This window comes from Zea mays, chromosome 4, assembly GCF_902167145.1.
Source record: "Zea mays cultivar B73 chromosome 4, Zm-B73-REFERENCE-NAM-5.0, whole genome shotgun sequence".
In the NCBI taxonomy this organism is placed as follows: Eukaryota; Viridiplantae; Streptophyta; class Magnoliopsida; order Poales; family Poaceae; genus Zea; species Zea mays.
In genome coordinates, this window is record NC_050099.1 from 25,051,556 (window position 1) to 25,065,881 (window position 14,326).

General features: G+C 46.0%; 2 protein-coding genes across 2 annotated transcripts; both read left to right on the forward strand.

Moving 5' to 3' along the window:
* Window positions 1-781: 781 nt before the first annotated feature.
* On the forward strand, window positions 782-1,489 carry LOC103652957 (Beta-13-N-Acetylglucosaminyltransferase family protein). Its single transcript, XM_008679939.3, has 2 exons — window positions 782-940; window positions 1,041-1,489. The coding sequence occupies exons 1-2, from the start codon at window positions 874-876 to the stop codon at window positions 1,355-1,357; spliced, it is 384 nt and encodes a 127-aa protein (XP_008678161.1). The 5' UTR covers window positions 782-873; the 3' UTR covers window positions 1,358-1,489.
* A 1,645-nt stretch (window positions 1,490-3,134) lies between these two features.
* LOC109945690 (two-component response regulator ORR6-like) lies at window positions 3,135-3,539 on the forward strand. The gene has a single exon (XM_020552010.1). It carries the CDS (start codon window positions 3,135-3,137, stop codon window positions 3,537-3,539), a length of 405 nt encoding a protein of 134 aa, XP_020407599.1.
* Window positions 3,540-14,326: the final 10,787 nt, after the last annotated feature.

Genomic DNA, 14,326 nt, shown 5'->3' on the forward strand with positions numbered 1-14,326 from the left:
TGTGTGGCTGATTTGTGTCATTGCTCCCGTGGATAGCGGCTTCTTGCTGTTCTTTTGGACAAACATCTACCTTTTGGAACTGTTAATGGTGATGCTCTTTCTGATTATGTTCAGTTCACCTGGTGACCGGATGATGTAGAACTCTCGCCCGGTTTAAAAGTTTGAGTTTCTTTGGGAAGCGTGGTTAGATGTAACCCGCTGGGGTGTGTTTTCCCCCAGTTCTGACTTAGCTAGCATTGGTCATGGTTGGTTGGGCTCTGGTGCCGGTCGTCCAAGGGTGCGATGGCCATGTGCCCTGCGGCTCCGACGGCGGCGGCGCGCATGTCTGGGAACGCGGCTGCCTTGTCTCTGCTGTGAGGGTCGCGCTCAGCTGCTGCACGCGGGGAGTGCCGCTCGTGGCGGATGCGGCCACCGAGTTGCGCTCCATCAGGGACGCTTGTGCCTGTTCGACTGAACAATAACGTAAATAGGCTCATGTAGAAGTGAGTTCAATTTCTTGCTGAAATGTGCGTCACATATTGAAAATTAATTTGTTAGGAAAAATCAAACTTTAGACTCATAGAACACAAAATCGAAATATTATTATGTAAATGATGCCGTAAGAGTAAGAGAGCAGGTTGCAGCAACGGATTTTTGCCATAAGAGAGCAGGTTTCAATCTTTCCATCACTAATACAATTCTTAACAAGGAGGTTTCTGCATGAATAGCCTCATTGCCGCAAATTTTGCCTAATTTAATACGCGATTTGAATTTGATTGCCTACTAATTTCTTGCAGCTCCATGATCTTCGCGTATTACATTACATTCTGAAAACGCTCGGCAGCTGGTGTATAAATAGGTGGCTAAGAGCGCCACAGAAACCACAGAAAACAAATGGAGACCTCGAAGATGGCGAAGAACATCGCGCTCTTGCTGCTGCTATTCACCGTTTGCAACCCAGGTACACCGTCTTCTTCCACACAAACAGCTCTTCTCTCCCTATACCACCGCACCCCTGATGAAGTGATGAGTCATGAACACATGCCTGTTTGAGCGAGCAGGATGCGCAGCCGCAGGTGCCTGCAGCCTCTCAGACCTCGCCGTAACGCAGACCGCGGTGCCCTCGAAGGCGAACGTCTACGCGGTGACGGTGGAGAACCGGTGCATCTGCACACAGGCGAACGTCAAGCTGGCGTGTGACGGGTTCAGCTCCTCCGTGGCCGTCGACCCGGGCGTGCTCAGCGTGGACGGCAAGCTCTGCACCCTCAACGGCGGGCGCCCCATCGGCATGGGCCCGGAGTACGCCGTCAAGTTCTCCTACGCCTCGCCGTCCCAGTTCGCCTTCAAACCCGTGTCGTCATCCATTGCCTGCTCTTGATTAACTCATCGAGGCCAGCCTTAGCTGTTGCTCTGCCATACTCACGTTCTTTTCCACGGCGATTTGATGTTTCGATCGAACAATATTTTGACGGTGAATAATTCATCGGGAGAGACATTTTTGATTGATTTCTGTGACCAGATATGCATGAATGGACAAAATAACTATTCAAAAACCGAATGTGACAATGTCATTTCATAGTTAGAAGAACTCGGACATGGTTCTAGATACAAACACTGTCCGTTCTATCCTCTATTCCAATTTTTGACTTTTTCACTAAATTTAACTGGCTCGTTTATTTAAACTTTTGTGAAAAAAAATAAAAAAATAAACCCATATTATATGATAAATGGTATCATAATAAAAATCAACAACAATTATGTAGTTTTTTAAATAAGACGAGTCCGTTAAACTTGGTAAAAAAATCAAGAGGGAGCAAAATTGCAGAAACGAGCATTATTTGGGAATTGATTTGTGGCTTGAAATGGCTCCTGATTCCAAAAATGATTGGATAGAGTGAGACTACACGGAAAACTATTTTCTGATTTGATGTTTAATTAAAACGAACGTTATATTAAAAAGTACTCGGTGAGCTCTATTTTTGCGCAGTTGACAACTTTTAATGCCTAAATACGTAATTCAGAAGATTATATAGAGCAAATACATGGATTTCATACCCTCTACGGTGACAATTGAGTGTGTGGTGGTGGTAAAAGCTTTTGGATGAAAAAGAGATCAATTGAAGTAGTATTAGAGATAATTGGTTCACACATGTACTTAGGCTATCTCCGACAGATCTTCTATCTCATTTCATATTTTAAACTTTTATCTACAAACAGTCTTAAATAGTGTCATCTACAGTTACTCGTCCCCTATTTTGCACACTCTACCGGAGACAGTCTTAGCTGGTGCTACTCAACCTGATACCTCCTTTACGATTAACAAATTGATCTAGTTTATTGTTAATCCAGGAGATGATCTTTTGCTTGAACTTGAGAGAGTTAGGCACTATTTGAGTGTTATAATGAGATATGGATTTCACTATTCTAGGTATCATAAGGTACTTGAGGGATATTGTGATTCTAATTGGATTCTTAATGTTGATGCGATAACGTTAACGGCAACAATAGGCTATGTCTTTACTCATGGAGGAGCCACTATCCAATGGAGGTTGTGCAAACATAACATATTGATGAGGTCAACCATAGAGGGTGAGCTTAGTGCATTATATATATATATATATATATATATATATATATATATATATATATATATGTAGTATTTATATAGTATTTAGAGCCCTAGGCTCTATTTAACTACAGGAAGCCCCGACCAGGGGCGCAGATCGCACCGGACATTTTTTGGCTTATTGTACCTAAATGTGCTTACGCTAAATTATAATACGAGTTATGCTGATGTGTGTATCAGTTTATGCAAATATAGTCTGCGCATATTACGTGCATCGGGCCCACGTTCCGGCCCACGCGCTCACAATTATTCAGTCCCACGCCGCCACTATAAAAACACCCCCACGCCGCCAGGGATTAGGTTTTAGCGGCGGCGGCGGTTCCCTCGGCTGTGCGAGCGGCGGTGATCCTGGGAGCTAGCAGCGGTGTCGCCTCGAGGCAGGCGACCGACGGCGGCGCTCCACCAGGAACGAGCGACAACGACGCTCCGAGGCAGGCGGGCAAGCGGTGACGACGCTGTCGAAGCGGACGGACGACGACAGCGCACCCTAGGCCCGGCGACAACGGCGGTTGTCCCGTCCGTCTCTGCGATGGCCACCGCCGCCGCCGCTCCAGCATCTGTGGCGTCGTCCCTTGCACCCAAGGCCAACGACAGCAGGAAGGCGGTGGTGCCCGTGGACGCGTCAAAGCTGGAGAAGCACATGCTGGCGGTGGACGACAAATCCGTGGACCGCGCCGCGATCGCTAGGATCCTGCGCGGCTCCAGGTACAGGGTAACCGCCTTGAAGTCGGCGACGCGCGCGCTAGAGTTGCTCGCGATGGGCCTGCTCCCCGACGTTAGCATGATCATCACCGACTACTGGATGCCTGGGATGATCGGGTACGAGCTGCTCAAGCGCGTCAAGGAGTCGGCGGCGCTCAGGGGCATCTACGTCGTCATCATGTCGTCTATGATCATCGTGATTTATACATTTTCAAACAAAATTTTACGATAGCTCTTATTGCATTTTACGCTTCCACTAAAAAGCAAGTGACACATTCGTCGTTACAAAACAGATCATTGCTTTACGCTAAAATTCGTATCCATTTACTCTGTTTCGCATCACGTTTTACGCTTAAATCCACCTGACCTAGAACCCGAGCACGATCGAAGCGCGATTTTCACGTCGTAATTTAGGCCACATTCGTCGTTACGAAATAGATTGATGATGTACGATAAAATTTGTACCCATTTACGCTGTTTGGTTCACATTTTACGCTGAAATTTGACCAAGCCAAAATCCGTGCACGATCGAACGTGATCAATTTTCACGCCATAATTTTCGGACCCTATTCGCTGTTACGAAATAGGTCTATAATTTACGTAAATTTCGTATTCATTTACGTTATGTCGATTCATGTTTTATGATTAAATCCACCCGAGCCAGAACCCTAGCACGATCGGCTGCATGCGATTTTCACGCCGTAATTTTGGGCCCCGTTTGATGTTACAAAATAGATATATGATTTACGCTAAATTTCGTATTCATTTACGCTGTTTTAGCTCACATTTTACGCCGGAATGTGCCCTAGCCAGAACCCGCGCACGATTGGGTGCACGCGATTTTCACGCCGTAATTTTGGGATTCGTTTGCTGTTACAAAACAGATATATGATTTACGCTAAATTCCGTACTCATTTACGCTGTTTTAGCTCACGTTTTACGCTGGAATCCGCCCAAGCAGAACCCGCGAACTGCGACTGTAAATTAAAATTTATTTCCTTTTACTAATGCTCCTCAAACCGTAATTGTCCCTTTATTTACGCGATTATGCAACACGTCTTTCCTTATATCAAACCGGTCAAGATTTATATAATGCATGTGAAAGGGAAATGTGCCCTTGGGCCATTTCTAAGTATTTTGGTGATTTAGTGTCCAACACAAGTGCCTAAGTGTTAAATGGTGGACAAAATACAAATCAAGTATAAAGGTATGTTTCTCAAACTTAGTACATTGTTTTAGAGACTAATGTATTGTGTCTAAGTGCTGGAAACAGGAAAAATCAAGTTGAAATTAAAGATGGCTTTGTTCAGCCAAAGTCAGCTCTGTCTAGGTGCACCGGACAGTGTCCGGTGCGCCAGGCTGGCTCAGGCGAACTTGCTGCTCTCGGGAAGTGATTAACGGCATACGGCTATAATTCACCGGACTGTCCGGTGTGCACCGGACTGTCCGGTGAGCCAACGGTCGGCCGCGCGATCCACGCTAGACACGTGACCGAGCCAACGGTCGGAAGGGGGCACCGGACTATCCGGTGTGCACCGGACAGTGTCCGGTGCGCCAACGGCTCCCAAGCGCCAACGGTTGGCTTCGCCAAAGAAGGAAAGAAATCCGCACCGGACAGTGTCCGGTGCGCCAGGCGACAGAAGGCAAGAATTGCCTTCCTAGAATGCACTCAACGGCTCCTAGCTGCCCTGGGGATATAAAAGGGACCCCTAGGCGCATGGAGGAGTACACCAAGCATTCTCTAAGCATTCCTAAGCACCAAGACTTCGATTCCGCGCATTTGATTCTTTGCGATAGCAATTAGAGCTCCATTTGAGTTGTGAACTCGCTGAGTTGTGTTGTGAGCTCTTGTTGCGACTTGTGTGCGTGTTGATACTCTGATTTCGTGTCTTGTGTGCGTTGTTCATCCCTTCCTTACTCCATGCTTCTTTGTGAACATCAAGTGTAAGGGCGAGAGGCTCCAAGTTGTGGAGATTCCTCGCAAGCGGGATATAGTAAAGTGAAACCAAAACACCGTGGTATTCAAGTGGGTCATTGGACCGCTTGAAAGGGGTTGATTGCAACCCTCGTCCGTTGGGACGCCACAACGTGTACTAGGCAAGTGTTGGACTTGGCCGAACCACGGGATAAACCATTGTGCCATCTCTGTGTTGATCTCTTTGTGGTTATCGTGTTGTGCAAGCTCTCCTCTCTAGCCACTTGGCGTAATTGTGCTAACTCCTAATCAAGTTTTTACAGGATCAACTATTCACCCCCCCTCTAGGTGCTCTCAATTGGTATCAAAGACGTTCTCTTCAAGAAAGGGACTAATCGCCCGAAGAGATGGATCCTAAGGGCAAGGGGATTGTGATCAATGATAAGGAGAAGGAGTCCTTCGTCAGCGAGCCTAAAGATGACAAGCCTACCGACTCGGGCTCGGGCCACAAATGAAAAGATGGAAAGAAGAAGAAGACGAGGCGCATCAAGGAGATCGTCTACTACGACGACAGCGACGAGTCCTCTTCTTCCCAAAAGGACGACGACAACGACTACGAGAAAAAGAAGACGGTTAACTCAAACTTCTCTTTCGATTATTCTCGTATTCCGCATAGCTCAAATGCACATTTGCTTTCCATTCCTCTTGGCAAACCTCCTCACTTTGATGGAGAGGACTACGGATTTTGGAGTCACAAAATGCGTAGTCACTTGTTCTCTCTCCATCCTAGCATATGGGAGATAGTCGAGAATGGAATGAAATTTGATAGCTCGGATAGTCCTTTGTTTATCAATGAACAGATTCATAAAAATGCACAAGCTACTACTGTGTTGTTAGCCTCATTATGCAGGGACGAGTACCATAAGGTGAGCGGCTTGGACAATGCCAAGCAGATCTGGGACACCCTCAAGGTCTCACATGAGGGGAACGACGTCACCATGCTCACCAAGATGGAGTTGGTGGAAGGCGAACTCGGGAGATTCACGATGATAAGAGGGGAGGAGCTAACCCAGACTTACAACAGGCTCAAGACCCTCGTCAACAAGATAAGGAGCTATGGAAGCACGCGATGGACGGACCACGACGTCGTCCGACTAATGCTAAGGTCCTTTACTGTACTTGATCCACATCTTGTGAACAATATTCGTGAGAATCCTAGGTACACGAAGATGACGCCTGAGGAGATCCTTGGAAAGTTCGTAAGCGGGCGAATGATGATCAAGTGAAAGGGAAATGTGCCTTTGGGCCATTTCTAAGTATTTTGGTGATTGAGTGCAAACACAAGTGCTTAAATGTGAAAATATGCCCAAGGATGATCAAAGTGCAAATCACAAGTTAAGGTATGTTTCTAAGCCTTAGTACATTGGTTTTGTGTACTAATATATTTGTCTAAGTGTTAGAAACAGATAGAAGAAGAGAAGAGAAGACTTGGCTGTGTACAGCCAAGGGGCTGCTTCGGTCTGGGGCACCGGACTGTCCGGTGGTGCACCGGACAGTGTCCGGTGGTGCACCGGACAGTGTCCGGTGCGCCAGGCTGCCTCGACCGAAGAGGCCGCTCTCGGGTTTTTTCTCCGGCGACTTCGGCTAAAATTCACCGGACTGTCCGGTGTGCACCGGACTGTCCGGTGAGCCAACGGTCGGCCGGGCCAACGGTCGGCCGCGCGATCGGCGCGCGACACGTGGCCGAGCCAACGGTCGGAAGGAAGCACCGGACTGTCCGGTGTGCACCGGACTGTCCGGTGCGCCAGATCTGCAACGGTCGGCAACGGTCGGCTTCGCTTTTTATGGAAACAAATCGGGCACCGGACAGTGTCCGGTGTGCACCGGACTGTCCGGTGCGCCACGAGACAGAAGGCAAAGATGGCCTTCCAGATTTGTTCCCAACGGCTCCTAGCTGCCTTGGGGCTATAAAAGGGACCCCTTGGCGCATGGAGGAGTATACCAAGTATTCCTTGAGCACTCTTGATCACTCACACATCAATCTCGCGCACTTGTTCGACATTCTAGTGATTTGAGCTCCGTTCTAGTGTGCTAGTCTTTTGAGCTCAAGTCTGGGTCTTGTGTGTGCGTATTCGCTGTGATCTTTGTGTCGTGTGTGAGTTGCTAATCCCTCCCTTGCTCTGTGATTCTCTGTGAACATCTTTTGTAAGGGCGAGAGGCTCCAAGTTGTGGAGATTCCTCGCAAACGGGATTGAGAAAAGAAAAGCAAGAACACCGTGGTATTCAAGTTGATCATTGGATCACTTGAGAGGAGTTGAGTGCAACTCTCGTCCGTTGGGACGCCACAACGTGGAGTAGGCAAGTTTTGTACTTGGCCGAACCACGGGATAACCACTGTGTCATCTCTGTGATTGGATTCTTGTGGTTATTGTGTTTTGACTCCTCTCTAGCCACTTGGCATAAACTGTGCTAACACCTAATCAAGTTTTGTGGCTATAAGTTTAAGTTTTTACAGGATCACCTATTCACCCCCCCCCCTCTAGGTGCTCTCAATTGGTATCGGAGCCGTTCTCTTCAAGAAAGGGACTAACCGCCCGAAGAGATGGATCCTAAGGGGAAGGGAATTGTGATCAACGACAAGGAGAAGGAGTCCTTCGTCAACGAGCCAAGGGATGACAAGTCCAATGACTCGGGCTCGGGCCACAAGCGAAGAGATGGGAAGAAGAAGAAGACAAGACGCATCAAGGAGATCGTCTACTACGACAGCGATGAGTCCTCTTCTTCCCAAAAGGACGACGACTACGACAAACAAAGGAAACCGGTTAATTCTAACTTTTCTTTTGACTACTCTCGTATTCCGCATAGTTCAAATTCACATTTGCTTTCCATTCCACTCGGCAAGCCCCCACACTTTGATGGGGAGGACTACGGATTTTGGAGCCACAAAATGCGTAGTCACCTATTCTCTCTCCATCCTAGCATATGGGAGATTGTAGATAGTGGAATGCACTTTAATAGTTCGGATAGTCCTATATTCATTAATGAGCAAATCCATAAGAATGCACAAGCTACTACTGTTCTTCTAGCCTCATTGTGCAGGGATGAATATAATAAAGTGAGTGGCTTGGATAACGCCAAGCAAATCTGGGATACCCTCAAGATCTCTCATGAGGGAAATGACGCTACCTTGCTCACCAAAATGGAGTTGGTGGAGGGCGAGCTTGGACGGTTCGCGATGATAAGGGGCGAGGAGCCAACTCAAACATACAACCGGCTCAAGACCCTTGTCAACAAAATAAGGAGCTACGGAAGCACGCGATGGACGGACCACGACGTCGTCCGACTAATGCTCAGGTCCTTTACCGTTCTTGATCCTCATTTGGTGAATAATATTCGTGAGAATCCCAGGTACACCAAAATGTCGCCCGAAGAAGTACTAGGAAAATTCGTCAGCGGGCGAATGATGATCAAGGAGGCAAGGTATGTGGACGACGCCTTGAATGGACCGATCAACGAGCCGCAACCTTTTGCTCTCAAAGCCACAGGGAACAAGGAGGCGCTACCCAGCAAGGTGGCGCAAATTGAGGCTGCCGGGCTTAATGATGAAGAAATGGCTCTCATCATTAAGCGCTTCAAGACGGTGCTAAAGGGTCGCAATGGACAGCCAAGCAAGACTAAGACCAAGGGGAAGCGATCATGCTTCAAATGCGGTAAGCTTGGTCATTTTATTGCTAACTGTCCTGATAATGAAAGTGACCAGGAAAAGGGAAACAAGAGGGAAAAGAAGAAGCATTATAAGAAGGCAAAGGGTGAGGCGCATCTAGGCAAGGAGTGGGACTCGGATTGCTCCTCATCCGACTCTGACAATGAAGGACTCGCCGCCACCGCCTTCAACAAATCAACCCTCTTCCCCAACGAGCGTCACACATGCCTTATGGCAAGGGAGAAGAAGGTATGTACTCGCAACTCTACCTATGCTTCTTCAAGTGAGGACGAATCTAGTGATGAGGATGAAGTAGATTATTCATGTTTGTTCAAGGGCTTAGATAGATCTAAGATAGACAAAATTAATGAATTAATTGATGCCTTGAATGAAAAGAATATACTTTTAGAAAAGCAAGAGGATTTGTTGTATGAAGAGCATGATAAATTTGTTGAGGCACGAAAATCCTATGCTTTAGAGGTTAAAAGAAATGAAATGCTTTCTTTTGAACTATCTACTTGTCATGAAACCATTTCTACTTTGAAAGGTGTCAACAATGATTTAAATGCTAAATTAGAAGTAGCAAATAAATCCAATTCTTGTGTAGAACATGTTGAAATTTGTACTAGGTGTAAAGATTTTGACATTAATGCTTGTAGTAAACACCTAGTTTCAATTTCCAAGCTTAATGATGAACTGGCTAGTCTTAATGCTCAACTTAAGACTAGCAAGAATGATTTCGATAAGCTAAAATTTGCAAGGGATGCCTACACAATTGGTAGACACCCCTCAATTAAGGATGGACTTGGCTTCAAGAGAGAAGCCAAGAACTTAACAAGCCATAAGGCTCCCATTCCCGCCAAGGAGAAAGGGAAGGCCCCTATGGCTAGTAATGTGCAAAAGAACCATGCATTTATGTATTATGATAGGAGACAAACTAGAAATGCTTATAGGAGTTATAATGCTTTTGATGATTTTGACTCTCATGCCATGTTTGCTTCTAGTTCTTCCTATATGCATGGTAGAAATATGTCTAGGAGAAATGCTATTCATCATGTGTCTAAAAAGAATGCTATTCATGCTCCTAGGAAAGTAGTGAATGAACCTTCCACAATTTATTATGCTTTAAATGCTTCCTTTGCTATTTGTAGAAAGGATAAGAAAATTGTTGCTAGGAAGTTAGGGGCAAAATGCAAGGGAGACAAAACTTGCATTTGGGTCCCTAAGGATATTTGCACTAACCTTGTAGGACCCAACATGAGTTGGGTACCTAAGACCCAAGCCTAAATTTGCCTTGCAGGTTTATGCATCCGGGGGTTCAAGCTGGATTATTGATAGCGGATGCACAAACCATATGACGGGGGAGAAGAAGATGTTCACCTCCTACGTCAAGAATAAGGATTCCCAAGATTCAATCATATTCGGTGATGGGAATCAAGGCAAGGTAAAAGGGTTAGGTAAAATTGCAATTTCTAATGAGCACTCTATCTCTAATGTGTTTTTAGTAGAGTCACTAGGATATAATTTACTATCTGTTAGTCAATTGTGCAATATGGGATATAACTGTCTGTTCACAAATATAGATGTGTCTGTCTTTAGAAGAAGTGATGGTTCACTAGCTTTTAAGGGTGTATTAGACGGCAAACTTTATTTAGTTGATTTTGCAAAAGAAGAGGCCGGTCTAGATGCATGCTTAATGGCTAAGACTTGCATGGGCTGGCTGTGGCATCGCCGCTTAGCTCATGTGGGGATGAAGAACCTCCACAAGCTTCTAAAGGGAGAACATGTGATAGGTCTAACCAATGTTCATTTCGAAAAAGATAGACCTTGTGCAGCTTGTCAAGCAGGGAAACAGGTGGGAGGAGCGCATCACAGCAAGAATGTGATGACCACTTCAAGACCCCTGGAGCTGCTGCATATGGATCTCTTCGGACCCGTCGCCTATCTAAGCATAGGGGGAAGTAAGTATGGTCTAGTTATTGTTGATGACTTTTCCCGCTTCACTTGGGTGTTCTTTTTGCAGGATAAGTCTGAAACCCAAGGGACCCTCAAGCGCTTCCTCAGGAGGGCTCAAAATGAGTTTGAGCTCAAAGTGAAAAAGATAAGGAGCGACAACGGGTCCGAGTTCAAGAACCTTCAAGTGGAGGAGTTCCTTGAAGAAGAAGGAATCAAGCACGAGTTCTCCGCTCCCTACACACCACAGCAAAATGGTGTGGTAGAGAGGAAGAACAGGACGCTCATCGACATGGCGAGGACGATGCTAGGAGAGTTCAAGACCCCCGAGTGCTTTTGGACGGAAGCCGTGAACACGGCTTGCCACGCCATCAACAGGGTCTACCTTCATCGCCTCCTCAAGAAGACGTCATATGAGCTACTAACCGGTAACAAACCCAATGTATCGTACTTTCGTGTATTTGGGAGTAAATGCTACATTCTAGTAAAGAAGGGTAGAAATTCTAAGTTTGCTCCCAAAGCTGTAGAAGGGTTTTTGCTAGGTTATGACTCAAATACAAAGGCGTATAGAGTCTTCAACAAATCATCGGGTTTGGTTGAAGTCTCTAGCGACGTTGTATTTGATGAGACTAATGGCTCTTCAAGAGAGCAAGTTGTTGATTGTGATGATGTAGATGAAGAAGATGTTCCGACAGCCGCTATACGAACCATGGCGATTGGAGAAGTGCGGCCACAGGAACAAGATGAGCAAGATCAACCCTCTTCCTCAATTATGGTGCATCCCCCGACTCAAGACGATGAACAGGTTCATCATAAGGAGGCGTGTGATCAAGGGGGAGCACAAGATGATAACGTAATGGAGGAAGAAGCGCAACCGGCACCTCCAACCCAAGTTCGAGCGATGATTCAAAGGGATCATCCCGTCGACCAAATTCTGGGTGACATTAGCAAGGGAGTAACTACTCGATCTCGATTAGTTAATTTTTGTGAGCATTACTCCTTTGTCTCTTCTATTGAGCCTTTCAGGGTAGAAGAGGCCTTGCTAGATCCAGACTGGGTGTTGGCCATGCAAGAGGAGTTAAACAACTTCAAGCGCAATGAAGTTTGGACACTGGTGCCTCGTCCGAAGCAAAATGTTGTGGGAACCAAGTGGGTGTTCCGCAACAAACAGGACGAGCACGGGGTGGTGACGAGGAACAAGGCTCGACTTGTGGCAAAAGGTTATGCCCAAGTCGCAGGTTTGGATTTCGAGGAGACCTTTGCTCCTGTGGCTAGGCTAGAGTCAATTCGAATCTTGCTAGCATATGCCGCTCACCATTCTTTCAGGTTGTTTCAAATGGATGTGAAGAGCGCTTTCCTCAACGGGCCAATCAAGGAGGAGGTGTACGTGGAGCAACCCCCTGGCTTCGAGGATGAACGGTACCCCGACCATGTGTGTAAGCTCTCTAAGGCGCTCTATGGACTTAAACAAGCCCCAAGAGCATGGTATGAATGCCTTAGAGACTTTTTACTTGCTAATGCTTTCAAGGTTGGGAAGGCCGATCCAACTCTTTTTACAAAGACATGTGATGGTGATTTGTTTGTGTGCCAAATTTATGTCGATGACATAATATTTGGTTCTACTAACCAAAAGTCTTGTGAAGAGTTTAGCAGGGTGATGACGCAGAAATTCGAGATGTCGATGATGGGCGAGTTGAACTACTTCCTTGGGTTCCAAGTGAAGCAACTCAAGGAAGGCACCTTCATCTCCCAAACGAAGTACACGCAAGATCTGCTAAAGCGGTTTGGGATGAAGGACGCCAAGCCCGCAAAGACGCCAATGGGGACCGACGGACACACCGACCTCAACAAAGGAGGTAAGTCCGTTGATCAAAAAGCATACCGGTCAATGATAGGTTCTTTGCTTTACTTATGTGCTAGTAGACCGGATATTATGCTTAGCGTATGCATGTGTGCTAGATTTCAATCCGATCCTAAGGAATGTCACTTAGTGGCGGTGAAGCGAATTCTTAGATATTTAGTTGCTACGCCTTGCTTCGGACTCTGGTATCCAAAGGGGTCTACCTTTGACTTAGTTGGATACTCAGACTCCGACTATGCTGGATGTAAGGTCGATAGGAAGAGTACATCGGGGACGTGCCAATTCTTAGGAAGGTCCCTGGTGTCATGGAACTCTAAGAAACAAACCTCCGTTGCCCTATCCACCGCTGAGGCCGAGTATGTTGCCGCAGGACAATGTTGCGCGCAACTACTTTGGATGAGGCAAACCCTCAGGGACTTTGGCTACAATCTGAGCAAAGTCCCACTCCTATGTGACAATGAGAGTGCTATCCGCATGGCGGAGAATCCTGTTGAGCACAGCCGCACAAAGCACATAGACATCCGGCATCACTTTTTGAGAGACCACCAGCAAAAGGGAGATATCGAAGTGTTTCATGTTAGCACCGAGAACCAGCTAGCCGATATCTTTACCAAGCCTCTAGATGAGAAGACCTTTTGCAGGCTGCGTAGTGAGCTAAATGTCTTAGATTCGCGGAACTTGGATTGAATTGTAGCATACATGTGTTTATGCATTTGATCAGGTTCATTCTGCATTCTGTTGCTTATTGTGGTGCTCAAGTTGTACCAACACTCCCTGGACCTCACAAGTCCGTTGCAAAGTGATGCACATGTTTAGGGGGAGATGTGTTACAACTTGACCCTTTGAGACTAACCATTTGCTTGAGTTTGCTTGATTTAGTCTCGAAGGAGGATTGAAAGGGAAAAGGTGGACTTGGACCATGAAAGACTTCCACTGCACTCCGATGAGAGGGTAACTAATTCCAAGTTCATCTCATGAAATCTTATTGCCATTTGCTCTTAATTGAAGACTTTGGTGAGGCAATGGGGTTAAAAGGCCAAGATTGATCCCGTTTTGGTGCTTGATGCCAAAGGGGGAGAAAATAAAGGCCAAAGCGATAAATGGATCAGCTACCACTTGAGAGATTTTGAAAATAGCAGAATAGAGTTTTTGTTGTGTCAAAAGCTTTTATTGTCTCTTATTGTCTCTATTGTCAAAAGTTGGCTTCTTGTGGGGAAAAGTATTGAGTATGGGAAATAGGGGGAGTTTTTGAAATCTTTGATCAATCTCTTTTGGAATGACTCTCTTTATACTTCAACATATGTGTTTGACTTAGAGATAGAGATTTGAGTTTGATTTGCAAAAACAAACCAAGTGGTGGCAAAGGATGATCCATATATGTCAAAATTGAATAAAACCAATTTGAGTTTTTATTTGAAGTGATTTTGCACTTGTTCTAGTTGCTTTATATTGTGTTGGCATAAATCACCAAAAAGGGGGAGATTGAAAGGGAAATGTGCCTTTGGGCCATTTCTAAGTATTTTGGTGATTGAGTGCAAACACAAGTGCTTAAATGTGAAAATATGCCCAAGGATGATCAAAGTGCAA

Excerpts from the sequence above, each read along its gene's own strand:
- LOC103652957 (XM_008679939.3), top strand. The coding sequence starts at position 874 with ATGGAGACCTCGAAGATGGCGAAGAACATCGCGCTCTTGCTGCTGCTA. Across the intron at positions 941-1,040 it reads ATTCACCGTTTGCAACCCAG|GATGCGCAGCCGCAGGTGCC; the intron begins GTACACCGTCTT and ends TTGAGCGAGCAG.
- LOC109945690 (XM_020552010.1), top strand. The coding sequence starts at position 3,135 with ATGGCCACCGCCGCCGCCGCTCCAGCATCTGTGGCGTCGTCCCTTGCA.